We start from the raw sequence: 23768 nt of genomic DNA on the forward strand, positions 1-23768 counted from the left end.
TAAATATTGTAGTATAAGAAATTATTAGAATAAGAATGAGGTTAAGAAGAAATTGTGTAGCCAAAAATAATTATGTGAATTTATAAATATAAAATTTAAAAATTAAGAGAATAAACTACACAATTGGGTCTAGCAAGATAATAAATAAGAAGCAATTACATAGTAAATTAGGTTAATCAGGATATTAAGATAATAAATAGGGTTTAGGGTTTATATAAATACAATCCTCCTGATTTACATAAATTACTATGTGGACTTTTGTGGGCTTTCATCCAATCGATTCTCTCGGATTCAATTATGTTAAGTTACCAATGCAATGAATACTACAGTGGAACAAAGAATTCACATATCTCGTATCCACTTGGCTAAATTGATCACAAGCAAATGCAGGTTGATTAAATTTCAGGAGATGTAATTTCGGGTCAACTTGTATAGGATACCTCAGCTCTTGATCATTAGACTCCTGTGGTGATTGCGATAATTATATAACTTGGTGCAAACGCTTTCTCACAGCTTTTGGTACAGTCAATTCTACATATGCATGTAAGGAATAGGTTGGTATGCACTCGTTTTGATCGTGAAGTAAACTGGTCAGACTTTAGTGTCATGCATCTTCATTTCATGATATCAGTTTCTTGTGAGCACAAACACGTTGAACTGGATTGATTCTACATTTAGTTTCAGTATGCTTTTCTTACACAACCCAATATTGCACTACCACATACAATTACTACGAAAATCTTTCCAGTTCATCTTTAATGGGAGCCTTCGTCCAGAAAGAGGGGAGATGCAACCCAAACTGTACCTCCGCCATCACCAGTCCCCTCCGATCAACGCATTGCCACTAATGCTCGGGACAACGTTGGAACGCATTCAAATAGGTTGAGTGCCCTGCTAGCAAGACGAGTAAGAATTAAGGTACTAATTCCTGGTTTAAAAATCTCCTAACAACTCAATTGAAGCATTTGACAAGTAATTATCATCCACAGCAGTTTACAGTCTCAAACCTGACAACTTCCGCAATGCATGTGGCTTCATGGGCCTCCACATCAGCATGGATCCAGTGAATGGATTCAAAACATTCAGGAGGGCCGCGAGCAGCTTGTAACAGAGACCGTAATTGTAATTACGATCGTTGGTATCCCAACGACACATGACCATAGTATTGATTTAAAGCTGGACCCAGTTGACAACGAATAGAACGACTATAATCACCATTATCATCCTCTAGAGAAGAGTAACTTTTAATTGATAAATCTTGATCCATATTTTCCGTACTTCCAATGACACTGATGCTTATCAACTACGCTGTCCAAAAACAAGTAAGGGATGATGAAGTCGCTTCTCAAAGACCAAGGCTCTCCAGTTACAGGCAACAAGTGGGGCTCGTTTCGAAAATTCAAAAATGATTACGAGTATTAATTAAAAACTGAGCCATTTAATTACCCTTCTCTTACCTCAGGATGCTAGCATGAACCCCGGCAATCGAGACTTAAGGATTGAAAGAAGCTCATGCTTGCTACACTTCACGAGGACCTCTTCTGACGACCGTAGACCAACTTGATTGAGCCTCAGAGCTGCTTCAACCAGCTGACCCCTAAGCCACTGTGAAAGAACCACCCCGCTTGAAGCTATGCACTCTTTATAAAGAGGAAGATAAGCTACAGTCGCTTGCAGTTGCAAAGGAAGTTCCTGCAAATGGAGAGGTGAGGAACCCCGCTTTAAAGCACGCATGACGTTAAGATGATGAGCCTGGCCGAGTAAACGCCCACTTAAGAAAGCCTCTTCGGACCATTCTTCTAGTAAAAATGTGCGTAGCTCCGACGTAATTGCTTCGTCCTCCGACTTTGCAATGTTATCGGCTATTCTGTATGTTGCCTCTGGGTTATTCAAGAAATCGGCTTGCAACAGGAAAGCTATACCCTTAAGGGATCCACCAGAACGCTCGCCTGCAGCCTGCGCTACAAGATAATTAAGATCTGCTCATAACACAAATTATCTTTCACGAGGAAGACTTAAATCTCGATGCAAACACCCTTCATTACGAAACAGCAATTCATTACTTAAATGCCCAAAATCCATTGGAATTCTTAAATAATAGAAATACCTTTAAAATCTCAGCGCTGAGAGTCTGCAAGACATGATGAGGAACATGGCTCAAGAGGAATGCAGCAACGTCCACACGGCTACTGGAAGCTGCAGCAGTTAGCGCCAAACAGAGCTCCATATCTTTACAACCCCTTTCTACAAACCATTGAACAACCTGTTTCATACCAAATCATCGACTTAAGGTGAATAATATCACAGTGCGTACAGGAAGTGAATGAAAAGCTAACCTATCTCTTGCAGAAAACAGAGCAATTCAAGATATTATGGCTCATTACTGCGAATATATTCACTAGAAATAAAGACATGGTCCTCTGGAAACAGCATGCATTACACACGGTTCCTGATGAATTTACTGCCAGGGAACAGGACATAATATTATAATATGACGAATCAATTGAAGGCTCTAACCTCCATGCAGCCCCTTTCAGCAGCTCTCATGAGAGGCCCCAAAAAAGAATCTGCTTTGCCATCCTCAACCAGGCATTCCATGGTGCCAATTTTACAATAGTGGGAGGCAAACCCCAATGCTAAGTCCACATCTAACTCTACACCATCCCGCTGTGCAATCTGCAAACATCATTTACCACATATGAGGTGACATTCTGCCCTCAAAGTAACGACATAGAGAAGAAACATAAGAAACAATATACGTTTCCTTTGTTTATAACTATCCAACTAGTGCACTTATGCAGTTCAAAGAATAGGGAAACGGCTGGATGAAAAAACTGATCCTCGACCTGCAGACTAGTAATGAGTAAAATGGCGTCACCATAGAACAGTTGACGAGCGATAACATTGGCCTAGACATGAAATCTCGTTCTCTTAACCAGAAAGATCACACGAGGGAAAAAAGAAAAGAAAAGTATGAGCTGATTACCTGGAGCAATATTCGAACAAGTTCTGTACTTCCAAATCTGGCAGCTTCGAGAAAACACTGATTAACATTATCTGCACCTCCCTCTACCAAAAGCCCCAGCAGCCCTTGCATGGCACTTGCTGCTATGCCAGTTGCCCATCCAGGATCAATAGCGCTGGAGAACAAAGTGAGAGGAAAACATGCTGCATCGAAGGCTTCTGTGTAATCCTTTTTGGTTAGTCGGGAACCTGCTAGTTCCAAAAACCTATTGAAAGCCATAAGCTGAAGGCGTGACTCTACAGCCGAGCTGTGTATAATAGTCATGCCTATGTCCCCAGAGGATCCAGGGTGTGCTCCTGCCTCACGTGAATGTGAACCAATACATTTTAAAGCCCATTCAGTAAATCTCTGAACTTTCGCTGCAGCTTCAGCCTTCAGAATTTCATCACCATTACATTCCTGAAGTCTCTCTCCTAACCTGCATTAGAAAAAGAAAAATAATAAAACGTTGAATCTAGTGACTTATCCATGACATAGAGGTACAATTGACATCAAGTAACAAGATTTATGAGATACTTCTACAGCTACATTCAAATCTTTGACAATATAGATAGCTCGAAATCCTACCTTTGTGCCATTACTGTAACAGTGTCCGCCAGGCTCATAGTCCGTGATCGACACGCTGATACGCAGGAAGCTAAGAAGGAAGTACGGAGAGCTGCACGTGTGAAGTCGTGAGCCCCAGCAAGAATCAAACTCTCAATTAAACGTGTTGCAGCCGCCAGTTCCTGTGTTGTACTGAAAACAATCCACAATGCCTCTGCTTACTTCCCTTCATCTGGGCCATGCACTCTCTCAATGCCACTTTGCAACGCACGATTCTAGCTTAGCTCATTTACAACTAGATCATAAAACTAACACAACGTGAACCTCACCTTAAGAACCAAATGGAATCCAGGGCGATGCATAAGCCATCGTTGAGCCTTGGAGGATCTGCTAGAGTTATGAGACTCTCAGCTAGAGCCCAGTCGTGAACACTAACAGCCATCTGAAAAGATCTCCCCAAATCCACACGATCTTTCTTTGGGCTCACAGCATCGTCCTTCCCGGCTCTTTTTCGGAAGCTATGCATCCGTGAAGATTCGTCCCTTCCACTGGCTGCTTCTGCAAAACCATCACCACTCTCCTCAAAACACACAGTGGAAAGGCGGCATATCTCTGCAGATGTGCAAAGAGTCCTAATAGAGTCAGATAATTATGAAACTAAACCAAAAGTAAGATCTCCAAACAGGATAAACACACAAAGCAAAGTAAACAATTCCAAAAGGGCTGAACGTGACCAAAACACGCAAATTGTTACATGTACGCCGAAATGGTTACAGAGGCTAGCGTACCATTATCGCTAGTCCAGTTAGAGCTATTAATTCTTTCTCGTCCGCTTGTACTAGCAGTACATTCCGGGGAGAGTTCGTGATTCACATTTTCTCGACCACTACAGTCATCTAAATCACGTTCAAACGAATGCCGAACAACTCCCAGCACCTCAACCTCTTCCATAGGTGTCACCTCAACCTCTTCCATCCTCGTATCGGCTTGTGTTACAGCGTTACGGCATCTCCTTATATGTACGTCTGAGATTCACAATGATCTTTTCCCAAGCTAGTCATGTCTCAATTCTCCCGTACTGAGCGGGCATGTACTTGAGGCATGCTGTAAATATGCTCCTAGTAATTCTACAGCGAACAACCCTAAAAGGATGCACAAGCTGAGGTAGAGACCATGATCATGCTCTGACTACTGCCAGCAAATCCAATGCTTCTCGTTTACTTCCTCGTAATCACGTCCTATGACTCAACTTTTGCAGTGCTTCAAACACAAAGGTGTTCTAAGAATTCAATTGAGTTTCATGTGTCGAAAGTGACCTGTTGCAGAGGTCTAGCATTGACATCTTCAAATCATCAACTGCAGACAAAACTTGTGGATTCACATTCTGCCTTGAGAATCTGCCTGTACAGCTGCCAAAACCCACGAAGTCGATAAAACTCGGTCACGAAAATCATTTACATTGTGAAAAGCACTTCAGCGCTCTTCAGTTACGGAACGATAACTGGGAGCTTGTGCTGTGATGCGATCCCACTCTGTTGATCTTGAGCTTACGGTATCTGGGTAATTGCCCAAGTTACGTAGTCTTATCATGTGCACTCCTTTACCAGCTGGATTTGTGAATGTTCGTCCAAACGCCCAAGATCGCAAGCACCTGCAATAGGAAGGAAAAATAATTAACAAACCTAAACGCGCAAAGGCCAGCCACAGACAAGAAACCACAGGAACAACTAAAACATATCAAGATGATATACTAAGGCATCTTCCCAAGATGTATAATCTTACATCCACCCACGCCCTATATCCTCCTCACAATAAAATTTTAAAAATGACATGAAAATTCTATCAACAACAATTCAAATACATTTGGATACACAATTAGAGTGAGATACTTGCGCTTGGACTCCCAAGAGCAACATCCAACAAGTAGAGGAAAGCGCAAATGACAGGACACAGTCAATTGAGCTTGACGGGAAGCTCCACAGACGAAATCCAGACAGTACCGCACAATCATATCCTTAGAAAATCTTCACTGCAGTCCAACTGCCGAATAACAGTAGCAACGCAAGACTATCTCACACTCAAGCAAAGCAGGAATAGAATGGCAGCAACTTGTTCCAATCCACCCCATGATCGCCATCCCAAATTGGGAAATTCAAGGCTCAAATTGAAAAATCAAGCAGGAAAACGGAATGCACGGATGGGCCAACTGTTGACTCGACTAAACAGCAGAACATACCGCCGGTCGTGCAAGCATCTCTCACAACCATGCACGATTAATCACAAGATAGGGATGCTTTCTCCTGCTGCTGCTACCGTTTGCTGAAGGAATGCTTTCTACGCTGTTGACAGACTACGCTAAAATAATGATTGAAGGTGAACGCGTCGGTGGGCGTGCATGCATGTTAGAGTAGTGAGTGTTAAACATGGGAGTGAAACAGGGAGGAGCCCAGAGATACCATGAAGCGATGCAAGTGGGAATCGTCGCACTCCTTTCTGTCGCTCTCTAATGCTGGGGAGCGCTTCTGGAAAAAGAACATCAATAGTCTCGCAAATATGGACACTCTCACTCCCCTGCAAGTCAAAGCCCTAACTTACGAAAGATGGCAGCGATTTTAGCTACACATGGGCTGGAAATTCATTGATCGCGGCGACCAGCCCCGCTGCACATTCCTCTGCATTCAATGCGTATCCCTTCGTCACTACAATCGCCCATACCCGTCGGTAGAAATCGTCCTTACAAAGGGTACTGGACGCCAGAACACGGATAAAAGTAAAAAGCCTGGGCTCAAGCTCACAGACACAACTGCGGCTGCCAAGTGGGTTTTTATTAGACGCGGACAAGAGATGGAACATGCCACCATAGCGTCATCAGTCATGTCCGATAGGGCAAGGCACAGTCATTCGCCAGCCAAAATAGCATTAGTTCACTAACTCGTGTGGGTTTTATTGCAACTCCCCTAACTCTGCTTAGCCTGATGAGTTGGTGTAACGGCCGATGATTTTTCTGGCGTCGGGTATGATCAACAAGATGCGTGAGAATTTTAAATCATTTGGGGTCTTAAGATTTGCGCAGTTGTGAGCGTCTAGATGGGATCCAAGTCATAAGTCATAATCTCCTTGACTTGGCTGGGAAATCACTGCAAGCGGTTGTCAATAGCGAAGTAGAATGCCCCTAATTTTTCCAGTTAATGTCTCACTTGTCTGTATCGTCACAATAACTTTGCTCTATGAGTTTTGGTTTATTGCTGTTTTCTTTATATCCCGCAGAATCATGTGCTTCTGTGATCTGGTTATCCTATGCAGAGGGAGATGAGCAAGGAAGAGGTCGTCTAGGACAAGGAACCAGCCTATGCCGCTGTGATTCTAGTCGATGAAGAGGTTGTGGGGGAGTTGATGAAGAGGAATAGGGATGAGGATTGTGTGGTTCTTGACCTCGGTGTGACATGTTCCATGGGGCACCAGTTCTTAACTATGCCTAGGCAATTCCTGTAAGTTCCGAGTTTTGAAACGACAAGGTCCTTTCAAGCCTTGTTGGTTGCGTCACTTCCAGTCTTGTTTCAGGTTTCAAGTTTATTCCTAAGCTGAGACTCATAAGGATCAAATGCTTATCCGCGAGACCGGCATATTCAATATTCAGTGCTTCATTGTCTTCTGGTGCTGCCACAGTACCTGGATACATTTGATCCTATGATCGGCTCAGTCTGGTAGGCGCCTCCAGCACTGGCAACGTATCTGGGTACCTTATCCACATGAAATGAAGTCTTGATTCGATTTGATGACCATGTATTTAAGTATTTCTTCTGCTTTTCTGTCTTCCCTTTATACACACATTCGACTGTAAGCAGAGACAGTAGGTACTGTTTTTGAGTAACTGAGAATGGAGTGAGATCATAAACAACATTTTGTTTTTTTGTCAATGAGCAGGGTTCATAAAGTTTCAGCTTGTCATTTTCTGAGAATATAGAAGCTGAGGGCAATGTACCTCCAACCGAGAGAAATTAGGCCATTCTTAGCCATGAATGCCCAGCTTCGAAATGCCTCTGGTTTTCATCATCCATTTATCTAGTTGAAACCTTCACATAAAAAAACAAGTAAACCAACTGAGAGCCTTTTTATCTTAGAACAGGATTAGTACCTCATTCATAGACTTCAAATCAGCTGAAAAGCTACACGATTTCAAATCATTGGGACCTCCTCCTAAAGAATTCTCTCGTTATTTAACCACGGAAGTGATAGCTTACAATAACTCAGTGAAAACAGAATTCCAATATACTAATAGGAAGGTCCGAAAAAACTGAGTTTATAAAGCAAGTGCAAAATGCCGAAGTAGGTCAAGAAGGCATACATATAATCAACAAGATGTCAGAAACATACACATCTTCATAACAAGAAAACCATAGAAACGCAGACAATGAAAGAATTTCAGCAATCTCCAACACTTGATGCTTTACAATAACTGCAAACAGACATATGAATTTTGTTGTGGACGAGGCTGCCAATTGAAAATCTCCGCACAGTTAGCTTAAATTATATTTGAAGCAGAACTTCCTGAGTACCAACCGATGATCCGAATGTACTCCATGCCCAGGCTCTCCACGTGAGTTCAACGTGCATATGATCTGCCTCATACAAGTTACGACGTTGAGCAACAACTAATGCGCATCCTGGACTCACAAGCAGAACTACGAATCAACAAATCATCACCGACAAGCGCTGATTGCGGTGAATATGCATTCGGAGGGATGAGAGATGCCTGCTGAACGCTGTAGCATTTGAAAAACGACGACCAATTTCAGAGAGTGAAGCCCTAAAACGACTCAACAGCGAAACCCTAAAACAAACATACCTGCAAAACCTGGGACTGGAAAGGTTAAATCCTACACCCTTCCGCCCCAAAAGCAGAAGAGGCGCTCAATGAATGCATAAGGATTTAAAACAAACAAACAAACAAACAAACAAACTGTTGAGAATGTTTAGAAAGACACAAGAATAATAGTAAGTCATACACAAACAAGAGTAGTAGTAAGTCATACACACAAGAGAGTTTCTAAAGAGAGAGAGCTTCACACACACAAAATCTATTCATCTGGTTGTGTCTCATATACAAGAAGAGAAAAGAAGAGAGGATAAATAGAACTTCTCCACTAGACTCTAAATACTGTAGCTATAGTAATTACTGTAATCTATAGTAAATATTATGGAGAGCGCCAACTACATTTAATGATCTCAACACTCCTCCTCACTCATCATAATATTTACATAATATAAAATTTGTATAGAATTATGATCTATACTTTTCTGTGATCTTGCAAGATCAAGAATTGTTGCCTCATTAAAACCTTATCTAGGAAAACTTTATTTTATTTAAGAACAAAATCATAGATGAAGGAAAAAGAGTACAACATCATTTTCTTTAATTATTTAAAGAGCTCATTAACTTTCTTATTCAAGAAAAGCAAGTCGCCGCATACCAATGCCATAAGTAAGTCAACGATGGTTGCTTAATGGGAGAGTTTTGGTGAAGAGATCAGCAAGGTTATTTGTAGATTCAATTTTTTTAATTATAAGTACTTGATCAATAATCAAGTCATGAGTATAACTAAAATACTTTGGATCAATAATTTTTTTATCTTATCGCCTTTAATGAAACCAACTTGCATCTATGCAATACCAGTACTATTACTTTCATGCAAGATAGTTAGAGAATCATCATATGAAAATCCACAGGTTGTTTGAATGAATTTATCAATTGATCACAACCAAATACATTCTCGAGATGCTTCATGTAAGGCAATAATTTATGCATAGTTGGATAAAGTTGCAGTTATTGTTTGTTTCACTGATTTCCATGATATTGTAGCTCCATGTCTTAAAAATACATATCATGTTTGAGATTTAGCTGTTGCAATATCAGATTTATATCTTGCATCACAATATCCAACTAATTTTGGATCTGCAGATTTTGTGTAGTATAATCCCAAGTCTTCAGTACCTTTTAAATAACGTAATAAATGTTTGATGCCATTCTGATGTCGTAGTGTTGGACATGCACTATGTCTTGCAAGAACACTAACTGCAAATGCAATATCTGGTCTTGTAGATGTAGCTAAATACAAAAGTGCTCCAACTGCTACGAGGTATAGATATTGGTCTCCCAATATTTCCTCCTCTTCCTTGTATGGACGATGTCGTATTGTGGTTCGGCTACTATATGAAAATAATGTAATTATGTACTTAATATATAATTTATTAAGTAACATGGTGAGAGCCATGTTAATAGATTTTAGTTCGTTGTAGAATATAATTTGATTATTACTTTGAGAAGAGGTTGTTTAAAAAGATTACTATAGAATTTGTATAACTTTAATTTCTTTTTGATAGTGGCTTTTAAGATTGGTTTTGGTTGATAGTAACTTCTAAATATTTAGAGTCACCTTTGTTAGACATTGGTGACATTTGAAAACTTATTCTGGTTTTTTTATTTGGTGTTTAGAGCATACATTATATAAATCTTATAAGAAAAAGGATTGAAGAAGGATTTTGGTAGCAAAGGGAGTAATTAGGGCACCAATATAGATGAATGGAGATGAAAAATAAAAATCTCCATTCCTATTGGTCAAAAATCATGACCAATGGGCTTTGAGGAGGCTGCCCGAGGCCATATTAGGGATTAGGGTTAGTTTCTCGAGGCCATTCGAACTTTGAAGGCTAGGGTCAGAAGGTTTAGGTTTTGGGTTAAGGTTTTGGTGCAAGTTTTGTGTCATTTGGGGTTTTTATGAAGAAGTTATAGGTGCTCAAAGTTAAGGTGTTGGTTTTGGACCTACTGTCACTCTTTTGGGCATAACGTACGTGTACGGATGGAAATTGAGGATCGGCGACCGCGACTGGAGAGAGCACTTTTGCGGCTATACTTTTCACATACTGCTTACTGGATTCTAAGTTGGGGTGAAGGAGTTATTGGATTTTGAAGTCAGCACATGCAATCTAAGGGTAGTAAGTAAACCGATTTACTAGTGTTTGTCTCTTGAGCTATATCTTGAGCAATTTGACAAGGTTTTGGCTCAAAATTTCAAAAAATGTATAATTTCATATAAGTAAACTTCGTGCATAAGTTTTATGACATTTGGAGTTCGAGTTTTTGAGATATAAGGAAAATAGTTTTTCAGGTGCTTGTAAATTAGGGTTTGGAGTGTCTGCTAGGGTTTCTTAGATGCCAGAAGATTGGGAGTGAATTTGGAGTTGGTTTTTTTTTTGTGGTACAAGTTAAGGATAAATTCTACCTATTTTGTAAATTTGAAACAAACTGAACGGTTAGATCAATAGTTATGATTTTCTAAAGTTTGGGGGCGAGAAAACCCTTCACGGAAAAAATATGTTTTGAAGGGATTTTGTTATATTTGGAGTTTTATACAAAAATAAAGGAGTTTTGGAAGCTAAGAAAAGAATCATATAAAGGATTAAGGTACACTCTCTACAGCTAGATACCCAATGTATTCCCAGATAGTAAATCATGCTATATGACAACAGTATGGATTATGACCATCATGACCACGTCCAACCATTGGTATAGACAATGGATAAGTATCAATCACATTAAATCTTCGCAAGATTCGTCTAATATACGTTAGTTGGTAGAAGAAAATACTACCATCTGTTAGATGCATAATCTAAAGACCAATAGAGAAAGTTATTTTTCCTAGCATTTTCATCTCAAATTCACATATAAGTAGGTTTGTAGCTGTAACACATGCAGATGTACTGCCCACTAGGTTAAGATCATCAACAAATGCAATGATGATCACAAAATCAGTTTTATCTCGTTTGATAAACAAACAAGGGATTAATGGATCACTTATAAAATTATTTGTAGTTAAATAATCTCGAAGACGTTGATACCACATTCGTCCGGATTGTTTTAAACCATACAAGGCCTTACATAATTTAATACCATGATATTTTCTTGCAGTGGATTAATTTGGAGTTCCTGTTTCTAAGCCAAGTGGAACTTTCATATAAATATTTGCATCAAGTCAACGATATAGATATGCAGTTATTACATCCATCAGATGTATCTCAAGGGTGGTATGAACTGTCATTCCAATAATATATCAAAATATAATTGAATCCATGACTGGAGAATATGTGGATTCATAATCAATACCAAATCGTTGAACAAATCCTTGAGCAACAAGACAAGCTTTATAGCGGGTTATTTGGCCTTGAGCATCTCGCTTGCATATTAATACTATTTTATATTCCACAAGGAGAGATATAAGAGTGTCTACAATTGGACCAAAGCCTTTCCTCTTACGCAAAGAGGCATACTCTTCCTCAATAGCAGTTTTCCATTTTGACCAATCTGAGCGACACATCCTCTCTTCGATGGTTTGAGGTTCAGGATTGTCTTCCTCGCAAGAAAAGGCTTCTATAATCATATATGCAAATGATTCATCTAGCGTAATAGATGGTTTGTTCCAAATATCATCTATAGCACAATATAGAATAGATAATTCTTTACTCAACTTGTTCTTATTCCTTCCAATTCCAAGATTATTTTTCATAGGAATTGAAGGTATATTATGCATAGATATATCGTCATGAATTGGTAGTCCTGCAAGATGAGTGGCAATTTCTTGAGAAATAATACGAAGATTAGTTAATTTTATAGCTTTCTTCTTACGTGGTTGCTTATCTAGTCCACGAGTTCTTTTAGTTGTTGTTGTTATAACTTGAGGTATTGTAGTCAATGGCACTACAATCTGAACAGGTGCATTATGAACCTCATTAATAGGAACTCTTATAATTCTAGGTGCATAATTGAAGCCACCAGGTGTTTCATCTGCGATTCGTTTTAAATGCAAAATCTTAGCAACTTCAATTTCTGCCAAAGATGTCCTAGGATCGAGATTAATTGTAAACGTTTTTGGTGCTTCAAATATGAGTACTTTATTTCTTTGTTGATTGGATATTCTTCCTTGAAGAGATGGGAATATAATTTCTTCAAAACGGTAATATTGTAAATGTGCATGTAATAATGTGCCAATTGATGGATCAACAATATGAATAATGCTTGGTGAATCAAAACCAACATATATGCCTTCTTGTTGATGAGCTCTAATGGTATGCCATTGAGGTTCTGGTATTGGAATCCAAGCACGAAAATCAAATACTCGTAAGTGAAATACATTTGGAACACGATCCAAAATGAGCTCATGTGGTGAAACAATTTTAAGAGAAGAAGGGCGGAGGCATATTAATGTTGCAGCATGTACAACTGCATGACCCCACATAGATGCAAGTAGATTTGCATGAAGGAAGAGTGGCCGGGTAATGAGTTGTATATGCTTTATAAATGACTTTGCAAGTCCATTTTGAGCATGTTCATATGGAACACAATATATCTACTCGATTTCTATTGCAGTACAATAGTCTTCAAAAGACTTTGATGTAATGTTAGGGACATAGTCCTTAGAACCTTCTAGAGACAAGTTTCTAGAATCTTCTAGAAGCAAGTCTCTGGAACCTTCTAGAAGCTTCTTAGTTAGTAGAAGATGTTAGGAACATAGTCCTTAGAATCTTCTAGAGACAAGTTTCTAGAACCTTCTAGAAACAAGTCTCTGGAACCTTCTAGAAGCTTCTTAGTTAGTAGAAGTTGCTTGAGAAGCTTCCTAAATAGGAGTATATATTAGAATCGAGGTTGAAGAGTTCTTGAGTCTCGACAACACATCTCTAGCTCACCTCTCTAGTGTTGTTCTTGTATTCATCCGATTAATCTAGTTCTTGCTAGTTCTTCTTGAACTTCTTCTTAGATCTCAAGTCTGTATTCTGTATCCGTAACAGTTTGTCGAGACTTCACTCACCTTAGATATCAGAGCTATTTTCTTCCTCATTAGAGTGTGAATTATCCCTCTGCTAGGAAGTGTACTAGCATTTTAGAGGTTGCGGATTACCCTCTTCTAAACTGATACTTCTTTTGTTACAATATTGAAGTCTTATTCTTCTTGGAGAGAGTGGATTACCCCTTTTCTTGAAGCTCTTAAGGCATTTTAGAGGTTGTGGAGTACCCTCCTCTAAACCAATATTGTCTTTTTGTAGAGTTACTTTTTTTCCTTCTCTTAGAATGGCCGGAGGCCAAGACATTAGTATGATGGAAAGTTTGGAGTCCAAGTTGGATGCTATCATGAATGCCCTCATGTCACGGACACAAAATACAGACTTGAAATCTAACAAGAAGTTTAAGAAGAAGTGGCAGAACTAGATTAAACAGATGAGTACAAGAACAACACCAGAAAGGTGAGCTAGAACTCCAAGAGATGTGTTGTTGAGACTGAAGAACTCTTCAGCCTCGACTCCTATATATACTACTGGCCTATGGTTCTAAGGAAGCGCATCAAGAAGCTTCCCAAGAACTATGAAGCTTTTTGAGCAACTACCCAAGAGCTAGGAAGCTTCTCAAATAACTTCCTAGAATCTACTAGAATATTCTAAGAATATTCTAGAGCCTTCTAAGGGAATCTTTAGGGAATCTTCAAAGAATCTTTAGAGAATCTTTGAAGAATATTCTAAGAGAATATTCAAGGAATCTTCTGGAAGTTTCTAGAGACTTCTTTCTAGAAGGTTCTAGAAACTTGTCTCTAGAAAGGTCTAAGGACTATGTCCCTAACATCACCTCCTCCTTTAGCTTCGAGGTCTCCGAGAAGCAATGTTATCGTCAGTCAATACCAGCGCAAGAAAATGAAGATCTGTCGCATAACCTCTGCTATGAACTCCAATTGTTGTTCACGAGGCAAGTGATTCAATGGTCCTTGAAGCCAACGGTAGTGGCCCACGCCTTCAACTTCTGACCAAGCATGAACCTCCGTGTCTTCATTGTGAAATTATCCTGCAAACACTCCTTCTGGCTGACCATTGTAGGCAGGCTCGACCTCAAATACAATCACCAGCGATCTGTTGCTCGGAATCATTCGACGTCGTCGTGGTGCAAGCGGTTCTTCATCTCGCGGTCGTCTTCGTGAGCTAGTTGCTTGAGATGACATGACGAGTGTAGTATCTTGGCTATCCATATTCAAAGGCTAAAACAATAAGAACAAACTTGGGCTACTAACAAAGTGCTACGCTATCTTGGAGAGAATGACTACATCAACTATGGATTTTGGTGGTGCTCTCTCCTCTTTTCTGTTTTCTGGATGAGCAAGCTTCAGTAAGAAGCTATCGTCGAACCGGCTTGGATTTCTCAGGATATCGTCGATGAAACTCCTATACCTTTTGCGGCGCATTCGCGAGATTTTCGGCCGGCTCCCATGTTCGTTCATTAATATCGTAATCGCTCCAATGCACAAAGTATTCTAATTTACCCCGTCTTTGCCGTGAATCCAGGACCTTTTCCACCTCGTATTCTTTGTGGTTCTCTATTTCTATGCTAAGTGGTGGACATTGTACTCTTCCAGGAAAAGACGATTCTCGATAAGGCTCCAATAAAGAAACATGAAAGACAGGATGTACCTTCATAGTAGCTGGTAACTCCAGACGATACACTACAGGATTGATCTGCTTCTGGATAACAAATGGTCCCAATCTTTGATAGTCCAATTTGTCACATGGCCGCTTGGTCTTAATATTTCGTCGAAGCAGCCAAACTTTGTCTCCAATCGTGAATTTAGGTGCCTGATTCCGAAATTTATCCGCGGACGCCTTGTAAGATTCTTGGGCAGTTTGCAATTGAAGCTTCAATGTAGTTTGAAGCTGCGAAAGCTCCTTCACCAATCTTTCAGCTGCCGGATTGTTAATCGTTGACGAACTCCATAAGTCAAGCTTCGGATAGTATCCATAATTAGAAAAGAATGGCGTTTGTTGAGTTGACGCATGAAGGGTGTTGTTATATGCGAACTCGGCTAGCGGTAGATATGCGACCCAATCATCTTGTTGATAGTTGATGGTGCAACGTAAATATTGCTCTAAAATTTGATTCACCCGTTCTGTTTGGCCATCCGTTTGAGGATGAAATGCCGAAGAAAGCTTGATATCCACCTTCAATATTTCAAAAAGAGATTTCCAAAACTTTGACACAAACTGGGTTCCTCGATCCGATACGATATCATCTGGTAGACCATGATATCGATACACATTATCAAGAAAGAGTCTTGGTGTGTCTTCGCTTGACGATGTCTTCTTGCAAGGGACAAAATGTGCCATCTTTATAAGCCGGTCTACGACAACAAAAATGCTGTCAAATGAATTCGATGGTGGTAGATCCGTAATAAAGTCCGTGGAAACCGAAGACCATGGTCGGCGCGGAATAGGCAATGGCTGTAGAAGTCCATAAGGCCGATGTCGAGGGTTTTTGGATCTTGAACAAATGTCACAAGATACAACAAAATCTTTCACATCCTTCCACGTTTGAGGCCACTAGAAATCGCGAGAAATAAGTTCCAAGGTCTTATTGAATCCAAAATGTCCTGTAGCTGGAAAGTCATGACGAGATTGAAGAACTCGGAGTCGTGTTGGCCCTTTTGGGATATACAACCGCTCTTCGAAATATATTAGATCTCCTTCCATCTTGAATTTATCATCACTAGCATGTTGCTTGATATCAAGGGCTAGAGAATCTTCAATGGTTGCGGCCCGTACCTGGTCGAGGAAGTCAGCATCAATTGGTACAATAGCTGCGTTGAGCCGAAATTTCTCTGACTTCAACAATGTCGTGCACTGTTGATCAAATGCTGTATCTGCAGCCTTAAGCGCGAGATATGATCTCCTTGATAATGCATCGGACAACCCTTGTTGCTTCCCAGGCCGATAAGTAATAACAAAGTCGAATCTAAATAGCGACATACTCCACCGAGCTTGACGCCGATTCAAAACCCGAGCCCACATAAAATACTCCAAATTCTTGTGATCCGTATATACGGTCACTGGATGTGCAGTTCCTTCGAGAAAGTGGTGCCACTCTTGGAAAGAATCTACTATAGCAAGGAGTTCCTTATCGTGGATCTCATAGTTGATCTCAGCAGCAGAGAATTTTCGAGAATAGAACGCAACTGGATGGAGCTTCTCATCTACGCCCATCTGTGAAAGTACAGCTCCCAAAGCAAAATCCGAAGCATCTGTCTCCAAATAAAAGGCCTTTGTAAAGTCCGGATGTACCAAGATTGGAGCTGTAGTAAATACCATCTTCAAATCTTGGAATGCTTTTTCTGCGATAGGTCCCCATTCGAGCTTGTCTTTACACGTTAACCGAGTGAGGGGGGCAGCAACTTGAGAATAATTCTTGATGAAGATCCGATAGTAGTTAGCAAATCCAAGAAAACATTGTACGTCCCTAACCGTCTTCGGAACTTCCCAAGACATGATTGCTTCCACCTTCTTTGGATCCATCTTCAAGCCTTCCATAGTCGCGATGAATCCCAAAAACTCCATCTTAGTTTGGTGAAATAAGCACTTCTCCAATTTGGCATAGAATCCTCGCTCCCATAGTTTTTTGAGTACCAGACGAACGTGCTTCTCATGTTCTTCCTCGTTCTTAGAAAATATCAAAATATCATCTAGATAGATGACAATAAAATCGTCTAGATGCTCTCGAAAGATGTCATTCATCATGTGTTGAAAGACCGCTGGAGCATTAGTAAGACCAAATGGCATGACATTGTATTCAAAATGGCCATACCTTGTTCGGAACGCTATCTTCCATTCATCTCCTTCCTTAATTCGCACAAGGTTGTAAGCTCCCCTTAGGTCAATCTTTGTAAAGATCCTTGCACGCCCAAGTTGTTCTAGAAGACCAGAGATCAAAGGCAGTAGATAACGATTCTTTTTTGTCACCTTGTTGAGACCTCGATAGTCCACGCACATCTGTAGTGAGCCATCCTTCTTCTTCACAAATAAGATTGGTGCCCCAGCTGGCGACTTCGAATGACGGATGAAGTTCTTGGCTAGATTCTCGTCAATGTACTTCCGCAACTCAGTCAACTCCGTCTGTGACAAATTGTAGATTGGTCCAAAAGGTGGTTGTGCTCCTTCTTGGAATTCAATGGCACAGTCATAGGGTCGATGCTCTGGTAGCATATCAGCATTCTTCTTTTCAAAGACATCTTTGAATTCTTCATACTGCTTTGGAATAACCAAAGTCGGAGTTGCATCTTCTCAAGTCGGAGTTGCGAAGATGACAAGAGGTGTATTTTGCTTGGCTTCCTTCATGAAAGCCCTTGCACCTATAAACAAGTATTTGTTCCTAGACATTGTCTTGGCAGATTCCACCTTCAAGGAGTTTGTTGGAAATGTCACTTTCTGCAACTTCCAATCTATCAATGGATTATATCTATCAAGCCAAGATAGTCCCAAAATGATAGGACATGAAGGGGTCTTGATAACATTAAACACAATATTGCTCTCATGGTTTTCAAGACGTACCTTCAATGGTTTAGTTTCATGGATAACATTGCCCGAAGACAATGGTCGTCCGTCTATGACTTCTACATGGACAGGCTTAAGTTTCTTTGCAAGAGAAATATTGTGAAGTTTGGTAAACTCTTCATCTATAAAGCAAGCGGATGCACCCGAGTCTAATAAAGCATCGACTTGTAGTTCTTGAATACCCAGATGTAAAGGTACCATAAAACAATCTGAAGGTTGAACTGAGAGAAAGGGACCTTGATTAATTTTGGATGTTGAGATGTCCAGCCGCACGGTCCCTATTGTGGCTGGGCGTCCTTGTTTTCCTGCATGCTTGTACTCCTGAGTCTTGTTGTTTGAGGCTTCTCTTTCTTCCGACAATCTACAACTTTATGGCCCGCTTCTCCGCAATATAAACATAAGTTTTGTTCAAACCGTCGCTTCCTTTCCTCAGCTGTGAGGGGTTTGAAACGTACCGCATTAATTTGCATGGGTTCAGGATCTGTGGAGTGATTCTCTGGACCTTTTGAAAATGTAGCAAATGCTCCATCATTTCTCCAGCCTGATCGTCTTTCTTGTCATAATTCAAAGAGGCGGTTGTCACAAATAATTGCCTGAGATATAAGTTCTTCTAAAGTGTCCGCCTTAGGCATGGTGATCAATAAGTTCTTGACATCATCTCTCAGTCCATATCAAAATCGTGTCATGAACGCCTTATCATTCCACTCAAGATCACATGTAAGCTGTTGAAATTCTGCACCATAGATTGCAGCAGAACGTGATCCTTGTCGCAGATTTTGTATCTTTCTTTCAGCCACTCTTTCTCGATCGCTATCTCCAAACGCAGCAGTAAGTCTCTCTATGAAAGCCTCTAGGTCGTACAATATTGGAGAATCCTTCTCCAATAGTGGAGCAAACCAAGAGCGAGCATTTCCTGATAGAAGAGTACCTATGAAAGCAACCTGGGTAAATCCATTCGGATAACGAGAAGGGTATAGGCGTAGGTAAAGCCGTACTTGTTGCACAAAACCTCGAAAGTTGGCTCTTGTTCTGTCAAACTTGTTTGGCATACTCGCTTCTGGTTCTTTCGTACTAATCCTTGAAGTATCTATAGGAGTCATATGTGACACATGTCTTGCTTCTCTCAGTCGAATAATCTCTTGTTGTAGGCTATGAATTTCGCGTCTAGCTTCTTCGGTCACTAGATCAATTTGAGGTTCTTTACTTGGATTGTGAAGAAATGCAATCTCTTTTCGTACACTATTCATAAGAGCTTGAAGATCTTCAAGAGTTGCCACTCTATTGTCTACTTGTGGAGATGCACTGTCTATGATCTGGTTTACTTCCATATTTAGAGAATAGATGGATTAAAATTTTGAGAGAAGAAGAAATTGCTAAGTCTCTTGGAGAAAATTGTAGCACTACCTGTTACTAAAACCTACTTGGAGAAAAGAAAAAAAACACTAAACGATTTCAGTTTTAGAGGAGGATAATCCACAACCTCTAAAAATGTCTCAATGCTTTCGAGAAGAGGGGTAATCCACACTCTATCAAGAAGGCAAAGCTCTGCAATCGATGTTAACAGTCTTTTTTACTAGCTATGCTAAACAAAAAGAAGGAATTAATATCAGTCCAAGAGAGGGTAATCCGCAACCCTTAGAACGCTCAAGTATCTCCAAGGAAAGGGGTAGTCCACTCTCTGCCTCAAAGAACTAAGCTCTGATATTGTGATTGAGAAAATATCAGTTTAGAGGAAGGTAATCCGCAACCCCTAAAGCGCTAGAATACCTTCAAGAAGAGGGGTAATCCGCTCTCAAACAAGAAGGATTCAGCTCTGATATTAAGATAAAGGTAGTCTCGACAAACTGTCACGGACACAAAATACAGACTTGAAATCTAACAAGAAGTTTAAGAAGAAGTGGCAGAACTAGATTAAACAGATGAGTACAAGAACAACACCAGAGAGGTGAGCTAGAACTCCAAGAGATGTGTTGTTGAGACTGAAGAACTCTTCAGCCTCGACTCCTATATATACTACTAGCCTATGGTTCTAAGGAAGCGCATCAAGAAGCTTCCCAAGAACTATGAAGCTTTTTGAGCAACTACCCAAGAGCTAGGAAGCTTCTCAAGTAACTTCCTAGAATCTACTAGAATATTTTAAGAATATTCTAGAGCCTTCTAAGGGAATCTTTAGGGAATCTTCAAAGAATCTTTAGAGAATCTTTGAAGAATATTCTAAGAGAATATTTAAGGAATCTTCTGGAAGTTTCTAGAGACTTCTTTCTAGAAGGTTCTAGAAACTTGTCTCTAGAAAGGTCTAAAGACTATGTCCCTAACACCTCGCTACGTTATCACAAAGAACTGTAGAGATTGAAGGAGTCGTGGCAAGGCTTCATAATGATTGAGTATCTGGGATAGCACAATCTAGGTTGCACTAGCCTTAAACTTTTGTACTTGGAGAAGCAACTTTACCTCAGGTTCGACAAGTACTGCTGGTTCTACAACTTAAGGAGCTCCGAGTTAGTCTTTCAGACAAGTTCAATGGTACGCGTTCCAAGTTTCAAGGATTCGTCAACCAAATCAGGTTGATAATAGTTTTATAGCCCGAACGCTATCCAACGGAGGAGTCACATGTTGGGCTTGTTGGAACCTTACTTACAGGGCAAGCTCTATCATGGTTTGCTCCTTTGTTTGAGAAACGATCCTCCATATTAAACAACTTTGAAACCTTTTTGGAGGCGTTTGCGGAAGCATTTGATGAACACGACAAGGTTCGATGGGCTACAATAAAGATTTGATCACTACGACAAGGGATGCGCTCTACATCAATCTATGCATCGGACTTCAGGCAATTAGCATGCGACATCAATTGGGACGAAGAAGCGTTGATGAGTCAATTCTATTGGGGTTTAAGGAATGATGTGAAGGATTTGCTGTTAATTCTTTCTGATCCGCAAATGCTCAATGAAGCTATTAGCTAAGCTGTGAAGTACAATAACTGCCTATTCCAATGCCACTAAGACCAACATTGAAGACAACATACATTTCACCTCGTCTCAACTATGTCGACAAGCGGCGTGAATTCACATTCAGAGGTAGAAGACATGCAAATTGATGCGGTACGTGTCAAATCCCTTACTCTAAAAGAAAAAAAGCGGCGTATGGAGGAAGGTCTATGCTTATATTGTGGTGAAGAAGGCCACAAAGTTGGAAACTACTCCAAAAAGCAAAATCGACATATTATCAAGACTAGAGGCATGTTTGTTCAGGAAAATGAGGATGCCCAACCACAATAGGAACCGTGCGACTGGACAGTGAAATATCGCAACAACAACCAGGTTCCTTTCTTTTCGCTCAACCTGCCCTTTGTTTTACAATCCCTTTGCTCATTGGCCCTCAAAAATTGAGAACCTTAGCATTATTAGATTCAGGAGCATCTGCTTTTTTCTTAGATGAAGAATTTGCAAAGCATCATAAGATCCCTTTAGTACAAAAATCCAAACCTGTTCACGTTGAGGTCATAGATGGGCGACCTTTATTGTCTGGTAGTATCACCCAAAAATCAGAACCTATAGAAGTGAAGTTCAAGGGCCATAGTAGTCATATTATTTTCAATATTATTAGAACCCCATCAAATCCTATTATTCTTGGTCTTTCTTGGTTAGAAAAGCATAATCCATCCATAGATTGGAAGTTACGGAAGATGACCTTTCCCACAAAACCTCCCAAGAGCAAGTCTAGGAAGAAACCCCGAATAGAAAAATCCTTATTCATTGGAGCAAGAACATTTATAAGATCGTCCAAGGAAGGTACACCGTTTGTCATTTATGCGGCTCCAACTACCGGGGAGAAGATCTCAACAGCAAGTATACCTGAGCAATATAAGGATTTTAAAAACATGTTTCAAAAGAAAAATGTCGACATGCTACCAGAATACCGACCATATGATTGCACCATAGACTTACAGGAAGGAGCACAACCGCCTTTTGGCCCAATCTACAATCTATCGCAGATGGAATTGGCGGAGTTGCGAAAGTACATCAATAAGAATCTAACCAAGAACTTCATCTGTTATTCAAAATCATCAATTGGAGCACCCATCTTATTTGTGAAGAAGAAAGATGGCTCGTTGCGGATGTGCATGGACTATCGAGGCCTCAACAAGGTAACAAAGAAGAATCATTACCCGTTACCCTTGATTTCTGGTCTCTTAGAACAACTTGGATGTGTAAGGATCTTTACAAAAATTGATCTAAGGGGAGCTTACAATCTCGTACGAATCAAGGAAGGAGATGAGTCGAAGACAACGTTTCGTACAAGGTATGGCCATTTTGAGTATAAGGTCATGCCCTTTGGTCTTACCAATGCTCCAGCGGTCTTTCAACATATGATGAATGACATTTTTCAAGAGCACCTTGATGATTTTGTTATCATCTATTTAGATGATATTCTAATATTCTCCAAAAACAAAGAAGAGCATGAAAAGCACGTTCGTTTGGTCTTGGAGAAACTACGCGAGCGAGGACTATATGCCAAATTGGAGAAGTATTTATTTCATCAAATAGAGATGGAGTTTTTGGAGTTCATTGCGACTATGGAAGGCTTGAAGATGGACCCCAAGAAAGTAGAAGCAATCGTGTCCTGGGAGGTTCCGAAGATAGTTAGAGACGTATAATGCTTTCTTGGTTTTGCCAAATTCTATTAGATCTTCATCAAGAATTATTCTGAAGTTGCTGCTCCTCTCACTCGGTTGACATGCAAGGATAAGCTGGAATGGGAACCTCTAGCGGAGAAGGCGTTTCAAGACCTGAAGACCGCATTTACTACGGCTCTAATCTTGGTACATCCAAACTTTACAAAGGCCTTTTATTTAGAAATTGATGCTTCGGATTTTGCTTTGGAAGCTGTACTTTCACAAATGGGAGAAGACAAGAAGCTCCATCCGGTTGCATTCTATTCTCGAAAGTTCTCTGCTGCTGAAATTAATTATGAGATCCACGATAAGGAACTTCTTGCTATAGTGGATTCTTTCCAAAAATGGCATCACTTTCTTGAAGGAGCTGCACATCTAGTGACCGTATACACAGATCACAAGAATTTGGAGTATTTCATGTCACCTCGAGTTCTAAATCGACGTCAAACTCGATGGAGTATGTCACTATCTAAGTTCGATTTTGTTATCACTTATCGACCTGAAAAGCAACAAGGACTATCTGATGCTTTATCGAGGAGATCGTATCTTGTACCAAAGGTTAGAGAAGCAACGTTTGATCAACAATGTACGACGTTCTTGAAGCCTTAGTAATTTTGGCTTTGCGCTACTACTGTGCCAATTGATGCTGACTTCCTGAATCAGGTACGTGTCGTGACTATTGAAGATTTAGTAGCCATTGATATCAAGCAGCGTGCCAATGACGACAAGTTCAAGGTGGAGAGAGATCTTTTATACTTTGAAGAGCGGTTATATATCCCAAAAGGACCTGCACGACTCCGAGTTCTTCAATCTTGCCACGATTTTCCAGTTGCGGAACATTTTGGATCCAACAAGACCTTGGAGCTTATTTCTCAAGATTTTTGGTGGCCCCAAATGTGGAAGGATGTGAAAGATTTTGTCCTCTCTTGTGACATCTGTTCAAGATCCAAGAATCCTCGGCATCGCCCTTATAGACTTCTACAGCCATTGTCGATTCCACATTGACTATGGTCTTCAGTTTCTATGGACTTCATCATGGACTTGCCATCATCGAACTAATTTGACAACATCTTTGTCTTGGTAGATCGGCTTACAAAGATGGCACATTTTGTCTCT

The 23768-nt window shown here is 40.3% G+C and overlaps 1 protein-coding gene and 1 long non-coding RNA gene across 12 annotated transcripts; one reads left to right on the forward strand and one right to left on the reverse strand.

Annotated features, from left to right (window-relative positions):
- Window positions 1-569: 569 nt before the first annotated feature.
- On the reverse strand, window positions 570-6167 carry LOC112273536 (ankyrin repeat protein SKIP35). Of its 10 annotated transcripts, none has more exons than XR_016498847.1 (10): window positions 6028-6167; window positions 4888-5222; window positions 4360-4596; window positions 3901-4129; window positions 3593-3763; window positions 2987-3443; window positions 2518-2676; window positions 2108-2263; window positions 1008-1956; window positions 570-891 (listed from the first exon to the last, which is right to left on the reverse strand). XR_016498847.1 is itself a non-coding variant. In XM_090245114.1 (9 exons), the coding sequence occupies exons 3-8, from the start codon at window positions 4095-4097 to the stop codon at window positions 1459-1461; spliced, it is 1638 nt and encodes a 545-aa protein (XP_090101240.1). In that variant the 5' UTR covers window positions 4098-4129; window positions 4888-5222; window positions 6028-6167; the 3' UTR covers window positions 570-891; window position 1458. The 10 variants fall into 10 exon arrangements, 3 of the variants coding, with proteins under 3 accessions (XP_090101240.1, XP_090101239.1, XP_024358206.1); XR_002967055.3 differs by having other exon boundaries at window positions 3901-4183; XR_012216254.2 differs by having other exon boundaries at window positions 1008-1303; window positions 1458-1956; window positions 3901-4183; window positions 4360-5222.
- A 279-nt stretch (window positions 6168-6446) lies between these two features.
- On the forward strand, window positions 6447-7991 carry LOC141044627 (uncharacterized). Of its 2 annotated transcripts, XR_012216255.2 has the most exons (3): window positions 6447-6585; window positions 6875-7307; window positions 7496-7991. It is a non-coding gene; the product is annotated as an uncharacterized LOC141044627 (long non-coding RNA). The 2 variants fall into 2 exon arrangements; XR_016498848.1 differs by lacking the exon at window positions 7496-7991 and having other exon boundaries at window positions 6875-7488.
- Window positions 7992-23768: the final 15777 nt, after the last annotated feature.

This window comes from Physcomitrium patens, chromosome 20 (assembly GCF_059467195.1).
Source record: "Physcomitrium patens ecotype Gransden chromosome 20, ASM5946719v1, whole genome shotgun sequence".
Taxonomy (NCBI): Eukaryota; Viridiplantae; Streptophyta; class Bryopsida; order Funariales; family Funariaceae; genus Physcomitrium; species Physcomitrium patens.